Source organism: Procambarus clarkii, chromosome 37, assembly GCF_040958095.1.
Source record: "Procambarus clarkii isolate CNS0578487 chromosome 37, FALCON_Pclarkii_2.0, whole genome shotgun sequence".
NCBI classification, from domain to species: domain Eukaryota; kingdom Metazoa; phylum Arthropoda; class Malacostraca; order Decapoda; family Cambaridae; genus Procambarus; species Procambarus clarkii.
In genome coordinates this window covers 28,140,104-28,164,179 of record NC_091186.1, presented here as the reverse complement: position 1 = coordinate 28,164,179, position 24,076 = coordinate 28,140,104, and the positions used below count along the sequence as shown (strand labels likewise).

Here is a 24,076-nt window from a genome sequence, read left to right as displayed (position 1 = left end):
CACACATCCGCCTTCGCTCCAGACTCGTTGGTATCCGTGGGTGCCCGCCCACAAGGCCTCTCTTCTTGCTCAGGTACCTCTGCCTTCTTAACTTCATGTTCCTCGTCGAGAGAATCAGGGGATACTGCTAGAATATCATCGATCTGCGGGTGAGAGGACAAATTAGACATGTTCAAATCCGGGTCTGTCTTTACCTGGACATTACCATTGCCTGTTGTCACCTCCGACCTTGCTGTTCTGGTAGACTCGTTCGCAACCTTGGGACGATTGGTGCTCCAATCGGTCACCAAGTCGTTGGCTAGTACCACGTCAATCCCAGCCACAGGGAGGGTATCGACTACTGCCAACTCACATGTGCCGCTGAAATATGGCGAATCAAGATGTACTGGCACTAAGGGGGCGATGTACTGCGTCCTAGGAAACCCAACCAGGATCACCTCTGGTCTCCCATCCACACTTACTCCCTCGGGTAACGAGCTCTTCACGATCAGGGACTGGGCTGCTCCACTATCTCTGAGCACTACAATTGATCTACCAGTATGATCACTCGTTACATACCCGGTTGAAGTGTGAGGGGCCAACAAACTTGGTCCTTCCTGCGTCGTCGTAGACTGGTTTCCTACTGGTGATGTAACACAGCTCACCAACATCACCTCCCTTTGTGCGCTGCCACCTCTTCTACCTCGGCCCTAGCAGCTATGTGCCCTTTCTGCCCACAAGTCCAGCACACCATATTCCTCCTTGGACTACGGTGTTTCGGACTACTGGGACTTGTTCTTCGGGGGCTACTTGGGGGCGTCTTCTTAGCGCTTCGTGGGACGGGTCTTTCTTCTTCTTCGTCGTGAGGTCTGTCAAACCGGCGCTGGTAATTCCTCGGGACGTACTTAGCAGACGGCCTATGAGTCAGGATATACTCTTCAGCCATGGTGGCTGCTGCACTCAAGGTCTCCACCTGTTGTTCCTCTAAGTACGTCTTGAGGTCTCCAGACAAACAATCCTTGAAGTCCTCGAGCAGAATCAGCTGCTCGAGGTCTTCCTTGGTCTCCACCTTCCGAGAGGCACACCATTCTTGAAAAAGTCGCTCCTTGATGGTGGCGAATTCGGTGAAAGTGTGCTCTGAGGTCTTCTTCAGGTTTCTGAACTTTTGCCTATATGCCTCAGGTACCAATTGGTACGCCATGAGCACCACTTTCTTCACCATATCGTAATCGCTGGAGTCGTCAAGGGATAACGTAGAGTAGGCGATTTGGGCCTTCCCAGTCAAGACTGACTGTATCATGATGGCCCAATTCTCCCTTGGCCACTCCAAAGAGGCAGCGACTTTCTCGAAGGCTGCAAAGAATTTTGACACCTCCTTCTCATGGAATTTGGGGACCATTTTGATGTTGCGTACCGGATCGAAGCTACTGGTGTCCGTTGTTTGCCTCCGACCACCGCCTAATCGCAAAACTTCTAGTTCATGTTGTCTCTCTCTTTCCTCTCTTTCTCGCTCTCGTTCTTCTCTCTCTCGTTCTCGTTCTTCTCTCTCTCGTCTCTCTTCTCTTTCTCGTTCTTCTCTCTCTCGTTTCTCTTCTCTTTCTCTTTCTTCTCTCTCTCGTTTCTCTTCTCTTTCTCGTTCTTCTCTCTCTCGTTTCTCTTCTCTTTCTCGTTCTTCTCTCTCTCGTTCTCGTTCTTCTCTCTCTCGTCTCTCTTCTCTTTCTCGTTCTTCTTTTTCTTTTTCTCGTTCTTCTCTTTCTCTTTCTCGTTCTAATTCTAAACGTCTCATCTCCAATTCTTTATCTTGTCTCTCTCGTTCCATTTCTAATTTCTTCCATTCTATTTCCCGATTGATCTCTAGGGCACGCATCTTGACTGTTAGGAAGCTGATATTAAGCTCGCCTGCATCACTGTCAACGTCGCTGCCCTTATCTTCCTTTTCCGTGGAAGCTATGTCTGCACTTTCCTTTGTACTAGGAGTCTCGCCTTCCTGTTTCTCTTCTGCCTTCAGGTGCCGGTGTACCTTGGACAAGATCTCCACACGGGAATCACTGGCACGGATCTTGATCTCCAGGTAGGCGCTCACTAGTACAAGCTCTGGTTTGCTCAAATATTTCAATCTGGCAAGACAATCCTCTCTGTTCAGAAAAGCCTGAACCTCGTCCAGATCATCGATGGTAGCTTTGTCTGCCATTGTCACAGATGGAACACTTTGCGCTTAACACACTGCTTACACGTTAGCACTTAACACACCGAGCACTGTTCTACGCCAATATTGCACTTTATCGCACCAAACACTGCACTTGCCAATATTGCACGTAATCACTTCGGGCACCACACTACCCAATATTGCACTGAGTCCAAGCGAACACTTCGCTCTACAATATTGCACTAAATCACTGAGCACCGCACTAGTCAATATTGCACTTAATCGCTTAATCACAGCGAGCACCGCACTGCACAATATCGCACTTAGTCACTCTGAGCACCGCACAGGACGTATAACGTCACAATCGTCACACAGGGGGAATTATATACAGGGATTACGCCACTTCACCACCCCTGTCAAACATACTTAACAAGGGGACGGATCCCGCTGGGGATGCCAATTATGTTACGGCCCTCTCGGGACGCAACGGGGTTCTTACTCTGATGTCGTTAGAGGAAGATATATATCCGACCCCAAGCCAGTAGAGGCTTTCAAGGGATGCGATCCGTGACGCAAGTAACTTAAAGGGAGTAGGGAAAGAAAGCTAAGAACTTAATATAATATAATGTTCACCTTCACCGTTTAATATATATAATAAAAGAGTACACAAGGGGGAGGGGTATTAACACTTTACAGAGGGGATCAACACTGTAGTCTTCTGCTGGAGACTATGGATCCTCGAAGCTAGGTGCTGAGTCCGCGGTGCTTTCTTCGTGGCCTCAAGACGTGTCCTCTGAGAACGCCGAGTCTACCCTGGCCACAGGTCAGCCAAAACACAGGTCCACTGGGGGCACCGTCGTGGAGGCCGTCAACCACACGTCCAGCAGGTCTGCTGGCAGGTACTGAGCCACCAAGGCTGGTACGGCCACTCCACGAGCGATAAAAGGGGTACGCCCTAGACAGGAGTCTCGTGTGATATCACCAATCACCCTCCTGTCCTCAATACCCCAGTGGATTATCGTCTCCAACCGTCGGTCCCGGGTAAATCCTTCCACTGCCACTCCACTGGCAGGCTTAACACACCACAGTGTTCTTCCGGGGGGACGACGTCACGACAGCTGCAGCAAACTTCACTGTATGGAGACTGGCTGCCTCGGGTAGACTGACTCCACCTTCAACACAGTGGTCCCAGGTCGGCTCTGTAAGCAGACACGTCATTAATAACCGGGACACTAATACTCCTCACTCACAGGCTCAGATACAAACGCCCGACATATCCACTCCATAGATGGCGCTGTCTTCGGAGCACCACCTCACCAGAGGTCAGGAGCGGCGGTGTTGAGCGCTGAACCAGACTGGAAACTGGTCCTCGAGGCCAGTACACGCTGTCCTCACTAGGTGTCGTCGTTCGTTTGGCGGGGGTTTCGGGAGCTGACTCACAGATGGCGTGTTTGTCACTGCTCCAGGCTCGAACGCTGGATCCGGGTTCGTAACACCAACACCAACCCCACGTAGCTAGTAGAGGGGGGCTGGAGCTTTAGGGCCAGCACCAACCCCCTGCCAGTAGAGGAGCGAGGGAGCTACACGTCCAGCACCAACCCCTTGCCAGTAGAGGGGGGCTGGAGCTACAGGTCCAACACCATCCCCACGTGGCCAGTAGAGGGGGGCCGGAGCTACAGGTCCAGCACCAACCCCCTGCCAGTGGAGGAGGGAGGGAGCTACAGGTCCAGCACCAACCCCCTGCTAGTAGAGGGGGCTGGAGCTACAGGTCCAGCACCAACCCCCTGTCAGTAGAGGCGGGAGGGAGCTACAGGTCTAGCACCAACCCCCTGCCAGTAGAGGTGGGCTGGAGCTACAGGTCCAGCACCACCCCCCTGCCAGTAGAGGGAGGCTGGAGCTACAGGTCCAGCACCAACGTTCTTCCAGTAGAGGGGGCCTGGAGCTACAGGTCCAGCACCAACCCCCTGCCAGTAGAGGGGGGCTGGAACTACAGGTCCAGCACCAACCCCTTGCCAGTAGAGGGGGGCCTGGAGCTACAGGTCCAGCACCAACCTTCGGCCAGTAGAGGGGGGCTGGAGCTACAAGACCAGCACCAACCCACTGCCAGTAGAGAGGGTGCTGAAGCTACAGGTCTAGAACCAACTCCCTGCCAGTAGAGGGGGGCTGGAGCTACAAGTCCAGCACCATCCTCTGCCAGTAGAGGGAGGGCTGGAGCAGGACCAGAACCAACCCCCTGCCAGTAGAGGGGGGCTGGAGCTATTGGTCCAGCACCAACCCCCTTCCAGTAGAGGGGGGGACTGGAGCTACAGGTCCAGAACCAACCTCCTGCCAGTAGAAGGGGGGACTGGAGCTTCAGGTCCAGCACCAACCCGCTGCCACAAGGGGGGGGCTGGAGCTACAAGTCCAGCACCATCCTCTGCCAGTAAAGGGAGGGCTGGAGCAGGACCAGAACCAACTCCCTGTCAGTAGAGGGGGCCTGGAGCTACAGGTCCAACACCAACCCCCTGCCAGTAGAGGGGGGCTGGAGCTACAGGTCCAGCACCAACCCCCTGCCAGTAGAGGGGGGGCTGGAACTACAGGTCCAGAACCAACCCCCTGGCAGTAGAGGGGGGCTGGAGCTACAGATCCCGAACCAACCCCCTGCCAGTAGAGGGGGGCTGGAGTTACAGGTCCATCACCAACCCTCTGCCAGTAGAGGGGGGGCCTAAAACTACAGGTCCAGCACCAACCCCCCTTCCAGTAGAAAGCGGCTGGAGCTACAGGTCCAGTACCAACCCCCTGCCAGTAGAGGGGGGCCCTGAGCTTCAGGTCCAGCACCAACCCCCTGCCAGTAGAGGGGGGCTGGAGCTTCAGGTTCAACACCAACCGCCTGCAGGTAGAAGGGGGCTGGAGCTACAAATCCAGCACCAACCCCCTGCCAGTAGAGGGAGGGCTGGAGCTGCAGGTCCAGCACCAACCCCCTGACAGTAGAGAGGGGCTGGAGCTGCAGGTCCAGCACCAACCCCCAGCCAGTATAGGGGGCTGGAGCTACAGGTCCAGCACCACCCCCCTGCCAGTAGAGGGAGGGCTGGAGCTGCAGGTCCAGCACTAACCCCCTGACAGTAGAGAGGGGCTGGAGCTGCAGGTCCAGCACCAACCCCCTGTCAGTAGAGGCGGGCTGGAGCTACAGGTCCATCACAACCACCATGCCAGTAGAGGGGGCTGGAGCTTCAAGTCCAGGTTGATACCTGGTTGATACCTGGTTGATGGGGTTCTGGGAGTTCTTTTTTTTTTTTTTGAGATATATACAAGAGTTGTTACATTCTTGTACATCCACTAGTACGCGTAGCGTTTCGGGCAAGTCCTTAATCCTATGGACCCTGGAATACGGTCCCCTGCCGCGAAGAATCGTTTTTTCATCCAAGTACACATTTTACTGTTGCGTTAAACAGAGGCTACAGTTAAGGAATTGCTCCCAGTAAATCCTCCCCGGCCAGGATACGAACCCATGACATAGCGCTCGCGGAACGCCAGGCGAGTGTCTTACTACTACACCACGGAGACTGCAAAGAGACTGCGTTCTTCTACTCCCCAAGCCCGGCCCGAGGCCAGGCTCGACTTGTGAGAGTTTGGTCCACCAGGCTGTTGCTTGGAGCGGCCTGCGGGGCCACGTACCCACCACAGCCCGGCTGATCCGGAACTTCTCTTAGAAAACCGTCCAGTTTTCTCCTGAAGATGTCCACGGTTGTTCCGGCAATATTTCTTATAGTCGCTGGGAGGACGTTGAAGAACCGCGGACATTTGATGTTTATACAGTGCTCTCTGATTGTGCCTATGGCACCTCTGCTCTTCACTGGTTCAATCTTGCATTTTCTTCCGTATCGTTCACTTCAGTACGTTGTTATTTTACTGTGTAGATTTGGGACCTGACCCTCCAGTATTTTCCATGTGTATATTATTTGGTATCTCTCTCGTCTCCTTTCTAGAGAGTACATTTGGAGAGCTTTGAGACGATCCCAATAATTTAGGTGTTTTATCTCGTCTATGCGTGCTGTATATGTTCTCTGTATTCCCTCTCTTTCAGCAATCTCTCCTGCTCTGAAGGGGGAAGTGAGTACTGAGCAGTACTCGAGACGGGACAACAGAAGTGACTTGAAGAGTACAACCATTGTGATGGGATCCCTGGATTTGAAAGTTCTCGTAATCCATCCGATCATTTTTCTGGCTGACGCAATATTTGCTTGGTTATGCTCCCTAAACGTTAGATCGTCGGACATCATTATTCCCAAATCCTTGACATGCTGTTTTCCTAATATGGGAAGATTCGATTGTGTTTTGTACCCTGTATTATGTTTCAGATCCTCATTTTTGCCGTACCTGAGTACCTGAAATTTATCCCTGTTAAACATCATGTTATTTTCTCCTGCCCAATCGAAAACTTTGTTGACATCTGCTTGTAGTTTTTCAATGTCTTCAGCAGAGGTAATTTTCATGCTGACTTTTGTGTCATCTGCAAAGGACGACACGAAGCTGTGGCGTGTATTTTTGTCTATATCAGATATGAGAATAAGGAACAGTAGCGGTGCCAGGACTGTACCTTGAGGTACAGAGCTTTTAACATTGCTTGGACTCGATTTTATCTGATTGACTGTTACTCTTTGTGTTCTGTTCGGCAGGAAATTGAGTATCCAGCATCCTACTTTTCCAGTTATTCCCATTGACCTCATTTTGTGAGTTATCACCCCATGGTCACATTTGTCGAACGCCTTTGCAAAGTCTGTGTATACAACATCTGCATTTTGCTTTTCTTCTAGGGCTTCTGTGATTTTGTCATAGTGGTTGAGTAACTGTGACAGACAGGATCTTCCCGCTCCAAATCCATGTTGTCCTGGATTGTGCAGTTCATTGTTTTCCATAAAACTAGAAATTTGATTCCTAATCACTCTTTCAAACACTTTTATTATGTGTGATGTTAGTGCAACTGGCCTATAATTTTTTGCCAAGGCTTTACTCCCCCCCCTTGTGCAACTATATCTGCAGATTTAAGTGCTGCTGGTATCTTCCCTGTATCCAGGTTCTTTCTCCATATTACGCTGAGTGCTCTCGCTACTGGTACTTTACATTTCTTTATGAATATTGAATTCCATGAGCCAGGCCCAGGAGCTGAGTGCATAGGCATATTGTCAATTTCTATTTCAAAGTCTTCCGAGTTTGTGGTAATATCCGTTATATTATCTGCAGCTTGAATGTCATTCACAAAGAAGCTGTCTGGGTCATCAACTTTCATGTTGTTTATTGGTGTGCTAAACATAGCCTCATACTGGCTTCTTAGAATTTCACTAATCTCTTTGTTGTCCTCTGTGTACGTACCTTCATTTGTAATTAACGGTCCAATACTGGTCGAGGTTTTGGATTTTTATTTTGCGTATGTGAAAAAATATTTAGGATTTTTCCTTATCTCTTGTATAGCTTTCTGTTCCAATTCCATTTCCTCAGACTCATATGATTGCTTCAACGTTTGTTCTATTTCCTCAATCTCCCTGCTTAGGCTTGTTTTCCTTGCTTGTGATAGTTGTGTCTGCCGAAGCATTTCCGTTATTTTTTTCCTTCTCCTGTACAGTCGTCTGCGTTCTCTTTCTAGAGTGGTCCTCTTTCTGCCCCTCCTCACAGGCACGTGCTTCAAGCAGACCTTGTAAGCTTCAGCTGTCAGTTGAGCTATTCCCTGTGTGGGAGTTTTGTCGCTTAAGACCGTCTCCCATTGAATGGTTGCAAGGTCTACATTTATTTTTTCTCAGTCAATCTTCTTATTGTTGAAATTGAATTGATTGAATATTCCTTCTCGCTTGTTGGGTCTCTTAGACCTATTACCGTTATTTATGCTAGTTCGCACTTCAATGAGCTTATGGTCTGAGTATGAAGTATCTGAGATTGTGATATCTCTGATTAGTTCAACATTGTTTGTAGAGTAACAAGTCTAGTGTGTTTTCGTTCCTAGTTGGTTCTGTAATCTGTTGATTGAGCAAGAATTTGTCACAGAATCTCAAAAGTTCTCTGACCTGTGGTTGGTTATTTCCCGGGTCATTCCCTGCTATGATATTTGTGTTTGCCATTCTCCATCTTAGACTCTGTAAATTGAAATTTCCATGGAAGATAATATCTGGAGCTGGGTTTGCTAGGTTGTCAAGTATGTTCTCTATTTTGTGCATCTGCTCTGTGAATTCCTCAATCGTTGTATCTGGCGGTTTATATATTAGAATAATAATTAGGTTTAGTTTCTCTACCTTTTTTTCCGAGTACCTCTACCACCTCATTAGTTGAATTTAGTAGTTCTGTGCATACCAGGTCTTCTTTAATATACAGGCCTACTCCTCCATTTGACCTAGTTTTTCTATCACATCTATATAAATTATAATTTGGAATCCAGATTTCACCATCCATGTAATCTTTTGTATGAGTTTCCGTGAATGCCCCAAATATTGAGTTTGACTCTAATAGGAGGCCATTTATGAACTTTACTTTATTTATTGACTTTGGCTTTAAACCTTGAATGTTTGCAAATATGAATGATTGTCCATATTGTGTGTCACTTCTGGAAGGTTTTGGTAGTTCTCCCTCCTCTCTACCCTGACCCAGGGTGTGTTGTTTTGGCAATGGTTTGTCCAGTTTTGGAAGTGATACTAGGGAGTGTGGTAGTCTCTGTGTAGTTGGGGGGTGTAGTATGTGTGGGCTTGATGACGAACCGTAGTCTAGTCTTGGGCATTTCCCCTTCTCCATCCGTACTCCTGCCACGTTTCTGCCTGTCTGTTTCTCCCTCTGTTTGTACCTGCCTCTAACAAATTTTCAGGACTATTAAATTGAACCTCTTCTCTTATATAGCGCTGTGTACCTCTGACGTGGAAATCGGGGCAATGAAGATCGTAGCATTTCCTCTCATTAACTGAGAGTTTGCACTAACTGAGAGTCCAGCACTAACCCCCTGCTGGTAGAGGGGGCTGGAGGTACAGGTCCAGAACCAACCCCCTGCCAGTAGAGGGGGGCTGGAGCTACAGGTCCATCACAACCCCCATGCCAGTAGACGGGGCTGGAGCTACAGGTCCAGTACCATTCTCCCTGCCAGTAGAGAGGGGGCTGGAGCTACAGGTCTAGCACCAACCCCCTGCCAGTAGAGGGGGGCTGGAGCTACAAGTCCAGAACCAACCCCCTGCCAGTAGAGGGGGCCTAGAACTACAGGTCCAGCACCAACCCCCCTTCCAGTACAAAGGGGTTGGAGCTACAGGTCCAGCACAAGCCCCCTGCCAGTAGAGGGGGGCTGGAGCTACAGGTCCAGCACCCCCCCCCCTGCCAGTAGAGGGGGCCTGGAGCTACAGGTCCAGCATCAACCCCCTGCCAGTAGAGGGGGCTGGACCTACAGGTCCAGCACTAACCCCCTGCCAGTAGAAGGGAGGCTGTACATACAGGTTCAGTACCAACCCCCTGCCAGTAGAGGAGGGCTGGAGCTACAGGTCCAGCATCAACCCCCTGCCAGTAGAGGGGGCTGGACCTACAGGTCCAGCACTAACCCCCTGCCAGTAGAAGGGAGGCTGTAGATACAGGTTCAGTACCAACCCCTTGCCAGTTGAGGGGGGCTGGAGCTATAAGACCAGCACCAACCCCTGGCCAGTAGAGTGGGGGGGTTGGAGCCGCAGATCCTGCACCAACCCCCTGCCAGTAGAGGGGGGGCTGGAGCTACAGGTCCAGCACCAACCCCCTGCCAGTAGAGGGGGGCTGGACCTACAGGTTCAGCACCAACCCATTGCCAGCAGAGGGGGGGCTGGAGCTACAGGTCCAATACCAACCCCCAGCCAGTAGAGGGGGGCTGGAGCTACAAAAAGTCCAGCACCAAACCCCTGCCAGTAGAGGGGGGCTCAGCTACAGGTTCAGCAACAACCCCCTGCTGGTAGAGGGGGGCTGGAGATACAGGTCCGGAACCAACCCCCTGCCTGTAGAGGGGGGCTGGAACTACAGGTCCAGCACCAACCCCCTGCTAGTACAGGGGGGCTGGAGCTACAGGTCCATCACCACCCTCTGCCAGTAGAGGGGGGCTGGAGCTACAGGTCTAGCACCAACCCCTACCAGTAGAGGGGTTCTGAAGCTACTGGTCCAGTACCATCCCCTTGCCAGTAGAGGGGGGGGGGGCTGGAGCTACAGGTCTAGCACCATTCTCCCTGCCAGTAGAGAGGGGGCTGCAGGTGCAGGTCTGGCACCAACCCCCTGCCAGTAGAGCGGGACTGGAGCTACAGGTCTAGCACCATTCTCCCTGCCAGTAGAGGGGGCTGGAGCTACAGGTCCAGCACTAACCCCCTGCCAGTAGAGGGGGTCTGGAGCTACAGGTCAAGCACCAACCCCCAGCCAGTAGGAAAATGGTCACTGCCATGGTCATCAAGGACCTCCATGGCAGTGACCATTTTCCTTTCCTTGTCACTTTTTTCTCCTTTCGCCCTCCTCTTTCCTTCCCTAGGTGGCGGTTTGCCGAGGCTGACTGGCGCCTCTTTACTCTCCGTGCTACTATTTCCGACCTCTCCGTTTTACCTCTCCCTCGCGCCCTCCTTCTTTTTCATGACGCTGTCTTTGATGCTACCCTCCGCTCTATTCCTCGCTTTTCCTCTCGGGGAACGCGGAAGTGTGTTCCCTGGTGGAGTATGGACTGTGCTCGGGCTGTCCGCTGTAAGCGTGCAGCCTGGAAGAGACATCGCCGCCGGCAGACGATTGAGTCTTTTCTTTTGTTTCGGAAGGCGAGTGCGGTGGCCCGTAGGACCATCCGTGCGGCTAAACGTGCTTGCTGGGAGTCTTATGTCTCCACCGTTACGTCCGAAACTCCTCTTCCACTGGTCTGGAAGCGTATCCACAAGATTGCGGGTAAGTTCGTTCCCGATGTCTCACCGGTCCTTCGCCTTCATGGTACTCTTGTGGCGGACCCGTTGGAGGTTGCGACCGAACTGGGTTCCCATTTCTCCTCTGTTAGTTCTGGTTCTCATCTCCCCCAATCCTTCCTTCTTCGTAAGCCTCTCCTTGAATCTCGTCCTTTAAATTTCTGTACTTATCTTCACCTTCCCTATAATGATCCCTTCTCTCTCTCTGAACTTCAGTCTGCCCTAGCCCTTTATGGTTCTACGGCAGCAGGCTCCGATGGCATTCATTATGAAATGCTTTGCCATCTCCCTCCGTGCATGTCTCGGTATTTACTGAGTCTGTACAATCGGGTCTGGGAGTCGTCGTCAGTCCCTGAAGACTGACTCGATGCTGTTGTCCTCCCTGTTCAGAAACCAGGATCTCTCGGGTCATCCCCCAAGGACTTCCGCCCTATTGCTCTCACGAGTTGTATCTGCAAGCTCTTTGAACGTATGGTCAACGTTCGTTTGATGTGGTTCTTAGAGCACTATCGCCACCTCTCCCCTTCTCAATTTGGTTTTCGCAAGTGCCGCAGCACAACAGATGTCCTGGTGAACTTGGAGGTCTATATCCGTACTGCTTTTGCTGCGATGACCTCCGTTGTTGCTGTCCTTTTTGACCTGGAAAAGGCTTACGACACTACCTGGCAGTATCATATTCAGTCTCAACTTCATTCTTTTGGCCTTCGTGGGAACCTCCCTCTCTTCCTCTGGAGCTTCCTCTCTCGTCGTTCCTTTCGTGTGTGGCTTGGTACTGCTCTCTCTGCTCCTTTTCAGCAGTATAAAGGTGTACCCCAGGGTAGTGTTCTGAGCACTACTCTTTTTCTAGTTGCCCTACCTACCTACCTTGAGGTGCTTCCGGGGCTTAGTGTCCCCGCGGCCCGGTCGTCGACCAGGCCTCCTGGTTGCTGGACTGATCAACCAGGCTGTTAGACGCGGCTGCTCGCAGCCTGACGTATGAGTCACAGCCTGGTTGATCAGGTATCCTTTGGAGGTGCTTATCCAGTTCTCTCTTGAACACTGTGAGGGGTTTGCCAGTTATGCCCCTTATGTGTAGTGGAAGCGTGTTGAACAGTCTCGGGCCTCTGATGTTGATAGAGTTCTCTCTCAGAGTACCTGTTGCACCTCTGCTTTTCAACGGGGGTATTCTGCACATCCTGCCATGTCTTCTGGTCTCATGTGGTGTTATTTCTGTGTGCAGGTTTGGGACCAGCCCCTCAATTATTTTCCACGTGTAAATTATTATGTATCTCTCCCGCCTGCGCTCAAGGGAGTACAGATTTAGGCTCTTTAGTCGGTCCCAGTAATTTAGATGTTTTACTGAGTGGATTCTAGCAGTAAAGGATCTCTGCACGCTCTCTAGGTCAGCAATTTCTCCAGCTTTGAAAGGGCTGTCATTGTGCAGCAGTACTCCACTCTAGATAGCACAAGCGTTTTGAAAAGTATCATCATCGGTATAGCATCTATAGTGTGAAAAGTTCTTGTTATCCAACCTGTCATTTTTCTTGCAGTTGTGACGGCTACTTTATTGTGTTCTTTAAAGGTAAGGTCTTCCGACATGAGTACACCCAGGTCCTTTACATTGCCTTTTCGTTCTATGTTATGATTTGCCTGCGTTTTGTACGTGGTTCCTGTTTTTATGTTTTCAATTTTTCCGTAGCGCATGAGCTGAAACTTATCCTCGTTGAATACCATATTATTTTCTGTAGCCCATAGAAAGACCTGATCTACATCTGATTGGAGGTTTGCCGTGTCCTCTATGTTGCCAACTCTCATGAAAATCCTAGTGTCATCTGCAAAGGATGATACAGTGCTATAGGTTGTGTTCTGGTCTATGTCCGATATGAGGATGAGAAAAAGTACTGGAGCAAGCACAGTACCCTGGGGGACTGAGCTCTTCACGGTTGATGGGCTGGATTTTATTTTGTTGACTATTACACATTGGGTTCTGTCAGTCAGGAAATTGTAGATCCATCTGCCTATTTTCCCGGTAATTCCTTTTGAACGCATTTTATGTGCAATAACACCATGGTCACATTTATCAAAAGCTTTTGCGAAATCTGTGTAAATTACATCAGCATTTTGTTTGTCTTCCATAGCATCTAATGCCATATCATAAGTGGTCCAGCAACTGCGACAGGCAAGAGCGCCCTGTTCTGAAACCATGTTGTCCGGGGTTATGGAGATGCTGTGATTCCATGTATTTTGTGATCTTACTTCTTAGCACTCTCTCAAAAATTTTTATGATGTGCGATGTTAGTGCTATCGGTCTGTAATTTTTTGCCTCTGCCTTATTTCCTCCTTTATGGAGTGGTGCTATCTCTGCTGTTTTTAGTATGTCAGGGATAACGCCAGTATCTAGGCTTTGTCTCCACAGAATGTGAAGGGCCTGCGATAGTGGTTTTTTACAGTTCTTGATGAATATGGAGTTCCAAGAATCCGGGCCTGGTGCAGAGTGCATAGGCATACTGTTTATGGCTTCTTCAAAATCTAGTGGGGATAGGGCGACGTCTGATATGTGATTTGATGTTGGTATCATATCCATGAAAAATTCATTTGGGTTATCAATCTTTAGTGCATTTAATGGCTCACTGAAAACAGAGTCGTACTGCTTCCTCAGTAACTCGCTCATTTCTTTGTTGTCATCTGTGAAAGTTCCATCTCCCTTTCGCAGGGGCCCGATACTAGATGTGGTTTTTGATCTTGATTTTGCATAGGAGAAAAAATATTTCGGATTTCTCTCTATTTCACTGATGGCCTTTTGCTCTCTTTGCCTCTCCTGGGTTTTGTATAATTCTTGTAGCTTGAGTTCAATTGTTTCTATTTCTCTACCTAACCTTCTTCGCCGTTCTTGAGATAGGGTGCGACTCTCAAGTTGTTCCGCGATTCGTTTTCTTCGCCTATATAAGGAACGACGTTCCCGTTCCAATCTGCATCTCTTTCTCTTTTTTCTTAGGGGTATGCGGTTTGAACATATTTCTAGTGCTACTGAGCTTATTTTTTCCAGGCACTGGTTCAAGTTTGCATTTCCTAGCTGTTCTTCCCAGTTTATTTCTGTGAAGTCCTGGTTTATTTGCTCCCAGTTTATCCGTTTATTATTGAAGTTGAATTTGCTGAAATCTCCTCCACCGGGAATCTGGACTGGTTTTGGAGGTCCATTCCCCATGGTTGTCAGTACCTCAATTAAGTTGTGATCTGAGTAACAGGTATTTGTAATCATTATGTTCCCGATCAACTCATCATTATTAGTGAAAATGAGGTCCAGCGTGTTCTCCTTCCTAGTTGGTTCTACTATTTGCTGGTTTAAGGCAAACCTATCGCACATCCGTAGCAGGTCATTTGCATGTGCCTGCTCATTTAGGCTACTTCCTGGTATTCTTTCTGATATTACTGTATTAGCCAGGTGCTTCCATTTCAGGTGCCGTAGGTTGAAGTCCCCAAGCAGGATGATGTTCGGAGCTGGATTTGTGAGGTTTTCCAAGCAGTGCTCTATTTTCATTAGTTGGTCTTTAAACTGCTGAGGGTTTGCCTCCGGTGACTTATATACAAGGACAACAACTACATTTAGGATCTCTATTTTGACTATCAGCACTTCCACCATATCATTTGAGGTGTTTAGCAGCTCAGTACAGATGAGTGTGTCTTTGATGTAGAGGCTGACCCCACCCTGAAGCCGGTGTTTCCTATCACATCTGAAGAGATTGTATTCTGGGATCCATATTTCACCATCAAGGTAGTCCTTTGTGTGAGTTTCCGTTAGGGCTGCAAACACTGCATTTGCCTCATGAAGGAGACCATCTATAAAATGAACTTTGTTGGATTTGCGTGTTTTTATACCCTGGATGTTGGCAAATATAAATGATGTTATCGTGTTAGTGGAAGTGCTGGATGCTTTAATTGGTGTTAATATCTGAGGCTCTGGTAAGGAGGCCACTGTGTTTGCGTCCTCTCTAGCATTTGACCGAGTTGGTGGTAGAGTCTGGTCATTTTTAGCCATTCTTCTCCTCCTCCTCTTGCTAAAAAATTATCCCGGTTGATGGAGTAGTGGCTGTTTTCATAGTGGTAGTCTGTCGGTTTTATTCGCCTGGTACCTCTTATATGAAAAGCTGGGCATTCAGCATTGAAGCACTCTTTCCTGTCCAAAGAGTTCTTGCAAATTTCTGGGTGAAAGAATTCACAGCTTTTGCTACATTTACCTGTATTGAGGAGGTTTCTGCACTTTCTAGGGTGATTGTGTGTACATGTTCCATTTATTCTTCCCGATTCCCCATGCTTACAGGTAGCCCATCTGTAATACCAACAGATTTTGGGGCCTTGTTTTGTTTGTTTCCCTCTGCCAGGGACCGCACTCTGCTGCGGCGCCCCCGACACTGTGCTCTGCTCCGGTGCCTGTGACACCGCGCTCTGCTCCGGTGCCTGCGACACCGCGCACTGCTCAGGGGTCCCCGACTCCGTGCCCTGCTCAGGCATCCCCGACTCCGCGCCCTGCTCAGGCATCCCCGACTCCGTGCCCTGCTCAGGCATCCCCGACTCCGCGCCCTGCTCAGGCATCCCCGACTCCGCGCCCTGCTCAGGCATCCCCGACTCCGCGCCCTGCTCAGGCATCCCCGACTCCGTGCCCTGCTCAGGCATCCCCGACTCCGCGCCCTGCTCAGGCGCCGCTGCCACAGAGCTCTGTGCTACAGCTGGTTGTACCTTGGTGTCATGTACAGTTTGTTTGAAGACATTAGAAATTGCTATGCAGGCATTAATTAGTAATTCTCTGTTTTCGGCGGGAGTTTTATCCAGGATTTCCATCAATTTCAAAAAAGTTACATCATCCTTTTTGCAGAGCCAGTACACAGAGTGGTCACTGGGACCATTTCTCCTTGAATTGTTAGTCATGTTGGCACATTTTTTGTGTATGGCTGCTGAACAGAGTTGGCATTGAAAGCTCTGTTGGTAATCTACCTTCATGTTGCATTCTATGCACGTTTTTATCAAAGCCATTTTTTTGAACACTTCTGTTCAGTGGTGATGGTCTTACAAGGTGGGGTGTTGACCGGTGGGGGAAGTTGACCGCGGGTGCTGGCCGTGGGAGCTGGCCGTGGGTGTTGACCGTGGGTGTTTACCAACTTGAGATAGGCCTGGAAGAGGCTGTATGGACGGCCACTGTTGCTACCACGTGTCGCACTCTTAATTTGTTTTGTTCACTTGTTAGATTACATTACTTGCATTTTCCCACTAGTTATCATACAGTAGAGGCATCTAGTTTCTGTGTCTGGGCACTAGTTACCTGAGTACGTTACACTATTTGAAAGAATACACACACAAGAGGGTACTGGGGTGGGCCTACCTCCAAGTGGCCCTTGTTTACACACACACGACGGACTTATTTTGTGTGTAATTTGTTCACTTGATATTAGACTATGTTATCTTAATTTGTTATAATAGACACAGGTTTTGCATAGAGAGCTTTGCACTATGGGCACTGATTACTTGATGTTTCAATAGCGAGAGATGTGATTTATTGACGACTTGGCAACTATCGCCTAAGGCCTCCTGGCACCACGAGGGCAGGCCTTGACTACACACGAAGTTCACTTATTTTTCCTTTAACACAAACGGTCGGATGGTAATCACTATGATATATTGCTTAATATGTTGAGACACACTTTAAAAGTTATCTGACTGTGTTTAGTTCCTGTATCACTGAAATGTCCCTAGATATATATTGTTTTCCGCGGAGCTCGCACCGCGTGGCCCTTCCCCTCTCACACCCAAAACACGATTTTTGGGTGTGAGAGGGCCCCACGCCCTCAACGGTCTTCTATCCTCTCTTCCTTCTGGTGTCTTCTCTGCTCTCTATGTTGATGATCTTACCCTTTGCTGTCGGGGTGATGATTCCCCTCTCCTTCAACAGCGGCTTCAACTTGCGATTGATGCTGTGTCGTCTTGGGCCATCGATCATGGCTTCAAGTTCTCTGCGTCTAAGACTTGTGCTATGACTTTTACTTGGAAGCATGTCGTTCTTTGTTCCTCTTTCGCTTTATGGTCATCCCCTTGTGTACAGGGATTCCGCGAAGCTTTTGGGGTTAGTCTTTGACACTTGTTTGTCTTGGTCAGCCCATATCTCTTACCTCCGAGTTGAATGCTCTAAGGCCCTTAACCTCCTTAAGGTTTTGTCCCATACTTCTTGGGGAGCGGATAGGCGCACGCTCCTCTATTTGCACTCCTCTCTCGTCCTGTCTAAACTCGATTATGGTTGCCCTGCATACTCTTCTGCTTCTCCTTCTACTCTTCGCCGTCTTGATACTTTGCACCATACTGGGTTGCGTCTCAGCTCTGGTGCCTTTTGTTCGACTCCCGCCCTTAGTTTTGTATGTTGACACTGGCTTTCTCTCTCTTCAGGACCGCCGTGATCGCTACTGTCTTCGCTATCTTGCGCGGTCCTTCCAACATCCTTCCTCTCGCCTCTGTCGTGCATTGACTTTTCCTCCTCCTGTGGTTCCTGTTCCTCTTCATTGTCTCCCACTATCTGTCCGGTTATCTCGCTTACAAGATTCTCTTTCTGTTCATATTTCTAATGTTTCTCCTCGTATTGTTCCTTCCTTACCTCCGTGGAGAGTTCCCCTTCCCAAGTTTTGTATGTCCTTGACTTGTATTACTAAAGCCTTTACCCCTCCTACTATTCTGAAAAGCCTCTTCCTTGAGCACTTTTCTTTGCACTCCCACTCTATTTCCATCTTCACTGATGGGTCTAAGTCTGCGGACGGTGTGGGCTACTCTGTTGTTTTTCCTGACCGTACTTATATGTGTCGCCTCCCTTCAGAGGCTAGCGTCTTTACGGCAGAACTTTATGCTATTCTCTATGCTCTTCGTTTCTTGCTTTCTCATTCCTCCTTTGTGGTTGTAGTTGATTCTCGTAGTGCCCTCATGGCTCTAGGGTCCTTTAATCCTGTCCATCCGATGGTCATCGAGATTCAACATTGCTGTTTCTTATTTCTAGTAAATTTAAATCAGTAGAGTTTTGCTGGGTTCCCAACCATATTGGTGTTTCTTTCAATGAGCGTGCGGATGCTGCCGCTAAGGAAGCAATCCGTTCTTGTCCCATCTCCCGTAAAAGTATTCCTTATTCCGACTTTTATCCTGTTATTCATTCTTCCATTCTTGCCCGTTGGCAGGGTTGTTGGTCCTCTGTGGTTGGTAACAAGCTGCGTACTCTCAAACATAGTGTGTCCCCGTGGCCTTCCTCCTACCACCGTAGCCGGCGATGGGAAACTGCTTTGGTACGGCTGCGGGTTGGTCATACCCGCTTAACCCACAGTCACTTAATGGAGCGCCGCCCTGCTCCTTATTGTCCGAACTGCGTTGTCCCTCTTACAGTTGTGCATATACTTGTTGAATGTCCTGACTTCCAGGACGAGCGTGTCTTGCTTTCCGACCGTCCCTCGCGGTCACTTGTCCCTCGATAGAATTCTAGGTTTATCGGATACTTTTGATATCGTTCGCCTTATGCATTTTTGTAATCGTATTGGCATTCTTGGTGATATTTAGCGCCTTCTGATTATTTTGCACTTTGATGGTGCTACATAGCCTTCCCGGTTTGGTGCCTTCTTTTGATAATTACCTCACCTTACCCCTGCCAGTAGAGGGGGGCTGGAGCTACAGGTCCAGCACCAACCCCCTGCCAGTAGAGGGGGCTGGAGCTACAGGTCCAACTCCAACCCCCTGCCAGTAGAGAGGGGGCAGGAGCTACAGGTCCAGAACCATCCCCCTGCCAGTAGAAGGGGGCTGGAGCTACAGGTCCAGAACCAACTCCCTGCCAGTAGAGGGAGGGGCTGGAGTTACAGGTCCATCACCACCCCCCTGCAAGTAAAGGGGGTTGGAGCTACAGGTCCTGCACCAACCCCCTGCCAGTAGAGGGGGGCTGGAGCTACAGGTCCAGCACCAATTCCCTGCCAGTAGAGGGGGGCTGGAGCTACAGGTTCAGCAACAATCGCCTGCCAGTAAAGGGGGGCTGGATAATGAGGCTGACACTGACCACAGGTGATAATGGGGCTGACACTGACCACAGGTGATAATGGGGCTGACACTAACCACAGGTGATAATGGGGCTGACACTGTCCACAGGTGATAATGGGGCTGACACTGACCACAGGTGATAATGGGGCTGACACTGTCCACAGGTGATAATGGGGCTGACACTGACCACAGGTGATAATGGGGCTGACACTGTCCACAGGTTGAGGACCTCCGCAGGATGAGGGAGCCCGTCAAGAGGCTGGTGCAGGCTGGTCGGGTGGTGGCCGTCCAGGAAGACCAAGATGGCCGCCGCTCCGCCAGGATAACTCTACAAGACGGACAGCTGTACCTCTACTCACTCCTGCGTCAGCCCACGCCCGCCCACGCCCACACCCTCCAGGTTACTTTATTACACCCACTAGTCTTACTGACATTACTGACTTAGTGAGTTATGATAACATTTTGTTATACAGTTGTCAGCATGATTTATTTCATTTCCTGCAGGAGAGTGAGGTTGTGGGCATGCTGGAGCCCTCCTGCACCCTGGCGTTCCTTGACCTCGGGTGGGCGGGGTCAACAAGAGGGCGGGTCACCATCCGGCTGATCCCTGACACTCCGCTGGCCAGACAGTTTGTGTTGTTGTGTACGGGCCAGCGGGGCCACACCTACCGCAACACTAAACTGTTGCAGATGTGGAACAAGGGTCGGCAGGGGGAGCGTGTGGTGGGCGGAGACTACGAGACTAATGATGGTAAGGGAGGAGCCCCACTGCTGCCTGACCTCCAGGGGCAGTACCGGGAGTCAGGCCAGGCAGGAGCTGTGTTGTCCTGGTGGGGGCTGGGGGGTCCCAGGAGTGCCCAGTTCGTCATCGCCACCAGGGACCGCCAGGATGGTCGCCAGTGGCCAGATGTGTTTGGTGATGTGGTGAGCGGCCTGGATGTGGTGAGGGCAGCAGTCAACCACAGTGACATTACAGAGGTGACTGTGGTGGACTGTGGTGTTGTGCTGCCACTCTAGTTCACTGTACCATCACCATCACTACTGTGGTGTTGTGCTGCCACTCTTATTCACTGTACCATCACATCACTACTGTGGTGTTGTGCTGCCACTCTAGTTCACTGTACCACCACCATCACTACTGTGGTGTTGTGCTGCCACTCTAGTTCACTGTACCACCACCATCACTACTGTGTGTTGTGCTGCTACTCTAGTTCATTGTACCATCACCATCACTACTGTGGTGTTGTGCTGACACTCTAGTTCACTGTACCATCACCGTCACTACTGTGGTGTTGTGCTGCCACTCTAGTTCACTGTACCACCACCATCTTATCTTGAGGTTCTCTTGAGATGATTTCGGGGCTTTAGTGTCCCCGCGGCCCGGTCCTCGACCAGGCCTCCACCCCCAGGAAGTAGCCCGTGACAGCTGACTAACTCCCAGGTACCTATTTACTGCTAGGTAACAGGGGCATTCAGGGTGAAAGAAACATTTGCCCATTTGTTTCTGCCTCGTGCGGGAATCGAACCCGCGCCACAGAATTACGAGTCCTGCGCGCTATCCACCAGGCTACGAGGCCCCTCACTACTATGGTGTTGTGCTGCCACTCTAGTTCACTGTACCATCACCATCACTACTGTGGTGTTGTGCTGCCACTCTAGTTCACTGTACCACCACCATCACTACTGTGGTGTTGTGCTGCCACTCTAGTTCACTGTACCACCACCATCACTACTGTGGTGTTGTGCTGCCACTCTAGTTCACTGTACCATCACCATCAATACTGTGGTGTTGTGCTGCCACTCTTGTTCACTGTACCATCACATCACTACTGTGGTGTTGTGCTGCCACTCTAGTTCACTGTACCATCACTACTGTGATGTTGTGCTGCCACTCTAGTTCACTGTACCATCACCATCACTACTGTGGTGTTGTGCTGCCACTCTAGTTCACTGTACCATCACCATCAATACTGTGGTGTTGTGCTGCCACTCTTGTTCACTGTACTACCACCATCACTACTGTGGTGTTGTGCTGCCACTCTAGTTCACTGTACCACCACCATCACCATCACTCCTGCATCACCATGGACAGCGTGCTTTGATGCCAAAGCAATTTAAGGACAGACTTTTATCACTATATCGTCATAACTTCACTATCTTTGGTATTTAACACCTTGGTATCATATACCTGACAAACATGGCTGTATCACCATCAATGCTATATCTTCTCAGTACTGTAACCTATCATTGCTGTATCACTATAGCTTCACTATCACCTCTATATATCACCATCACCTCAGGTCCTACACTTAGGGTCATATTGTTTGCTGATGATACTACCCTCATCTACTCCAATCCCAACCCACATACACTAAATGATGTTGTTAATAATGAACTAAAAAAAGTCCACTTATGGATGTCAACCAACAAACTAACACTTAACATAGAAAAGACCTACTACATCCTATTTGGAAGCAAATCTACAAATGCAATTCAGCTTCAGATTGACAATGTAAACATTAGCAATAAAAATGATGGAAAGTTTCTTGGCATATTCCTAGACAAGAGACTCAACTTCAGTACCCACATACAACACATAACTAAGAAAGTCTCTAAAACAGTTGGTATACTCTCCAAAATCAGATATTATGTTCCTAACTCTGCTCTCATCTCTCTATATTATGCACTAATCTATCCCTATCTCAACTATGGTATCTGTGCATGAGGTTCAACCACTGCAAACCACCTCAAGTCCATCATCACCCAGCAAAAATCTGCTATCAGAATAATATCAAATTCTGCTTTCAGACAACACACAGCCCCCTTGTTTAACTCCCTAAACATGCTAAACATAATCTCACTCCACAAATTCTCTTGTGTCAACTACATTTACAAAACCCTGTTCTTAAATGCAAATCCTTGTCTGAAACTCTTCCTGGACAGATGTAATAGGACCCATTATCACCACACCAGAAATAAATATCTCTTTGATATCCCCAGAGTTAAACTTAATCTGTGTAAACACTCTATGCAAATAAAGGGACCCAGTTTATGGAACTCACTCCCTACTGAATTGAAAAGCTGTCCAACTTTTACATCATTCAAAATCAATACTAAAAAGTACCTAATTTCATCTTCATAGTTTTTCACTTTTTGCCTTAAAATTGCACTCTATCAATTGCTACCCAATCTCCCAACCTTTATGTTCCCAATTTGAACATCTTTACCATTGTGATCATTGCTGTTTTCTTATATGTGCTGCCAATCTGTTGTATGGTGTTTATAAATCTTGTTTATCTGTATCTTTTGCTACCCAGTCTCCCAATCTTTATGTACCCATTCTGAACATCTTTACCATTGTGATCATTGCTGTCTTATATGTGCTGTCAATCTGCTGTATGGGGTCTATTAATCTTGTTTAAATTACTAATCAAGCTGTCAATGTAATCAATCAGAGCTTTAATATAACAATGTGATTTAATATACTTATCTCTCTCATCTCATTTTTCTCTTGTAATGTGTCTTTATCATTTATCAATTCTGATAGAAATTACCTACTTAAAATTATCTGCTAGATTAAGGACCTGCCCGAAACGCTGCGCGTACTAGTGGCTTTACAAGAATGTAAATACTGTACTATCCAATGTATTCTCACAAACCCAATGTACCTTCTTGTATATATATAAATAAATAAATAAATAAATAAATAAATAAATATACTGACCATGTTGAGTAACAAATTGTTGGTGTCACCATATGACAGCTGTTGTCACTGTTATATCACCAATAGTTCACTATCACATAACACTATCATTGCTACACCAATATCATTTCACTTTCATTGCATTATCACCTCACTGATATTTTTCCTCCTTACATTTACTGATATATCAATATTACTGCTACAGCACCACTACCTCACCATCACTGCTATATCACCATCTCCCCACCATCACTCCGTCATATCACAATCACCTCAGTGTCACTGCTATATCACCACTATACTATCACTGCTATATCACCACTATACTATCACTGCTATATCACCTCACTATCACAGCTATATTACCATCATCTCACTATCACTGTCATATCATCACCTCAGTATCACTATCACACTATCTGTATTATATTGTTATCACTGCTATATCACCATCACCTCACAATCACTCAGGTGTGTTGTGATATTACCATACTGGACCATGGTGTGTTGTGATATTACCATACTGGTCCATGGTGTGTTGTGATATTACCATACTGGTCCATGGTGTGTTGTGATATTACCATACTGGACCATGGTGTGTTGTGATATCACCATACTGGTCCATGGTGTGTTGTGATATTACCATACTGGACCATGGTGTGTTGTGATATCACCATACTGGTCCATGGTGTGTTGTGATATCACCATACTGGTCCATGGTGTGTTGTAATATTACCATACTGGACCATGGTGTGTTGTGATATTACCATACTGGTCCATGGTGTGTTGTGATATTACCATACTGGTCCATGGTGTGTTGTGATATTACCATACTGGACCATGGTGTGTTGTGATATTACCATACTGGTCCATGGTGTGTTGTGATATTACCATACTGGTCCATGGTGTGTTGTGATATTACCATACTGGACCATGGTGTGTTGTGATATTACCATACTGGTCCATGGTGTGTTGTGATATTACCATACTGGTCCATGGTGTGTTGTGATATTACCATACTGGACCATGGTGTGTTGTGATATCACCATACTGGTCCATGGTGTGTTGTGATATTACCATACTGGACCATGGTGTGTTGTGATATCACCATACTGGTCCATGGTGTGTTGTGATATCACCATACTGGTCCATGGTGTGTTGTGATATTACCATACTGGACCATGGTGTGTTGTGATATTACCATACTGGTCCATGGTGTGTTGTGATATTACCATACTGGTCCATGGTGTGTTGTGATATTACCATACTGGACCATGGTGTGTTGTGATATTACCATACTGGTCCATGGTGTGTTGTGATATTACCATACTGGACCAT

The 24,076-nt window shown here is 48.4% G+C and overlaps 1 protein-coding gene across 1 annotated transcript in view; it reads left to right on the top strand.

Moving 5' to 3' along the window:
* Window positions 1–23,265, top strand: part of LOC123765996 (peptidyl-prolyl cis-trans isomerase-like) — a 39,920-nt gene extending 16,655 nt beyond the window's left edge. The window contains exons 2-3 of the mRNA XM_045754859.2: window positions 19,256–19,435; window positions 19,540–23,265. Of these exons, the coding sequence (XP_045610815.1) occupies window positions 19,256–19,435; window positions 19,540–20,052 (693 nt within the window). The 3' untranslated portion in view covers window positions 20,053–23,265. The remainder of the gene's footprint in view (window positions 1–19,255; window positions 19,436–19,539) is intronic.
* The last annotated feature ends 811 nt before the right edge of the window (window positions 23,266–24,076 follow it).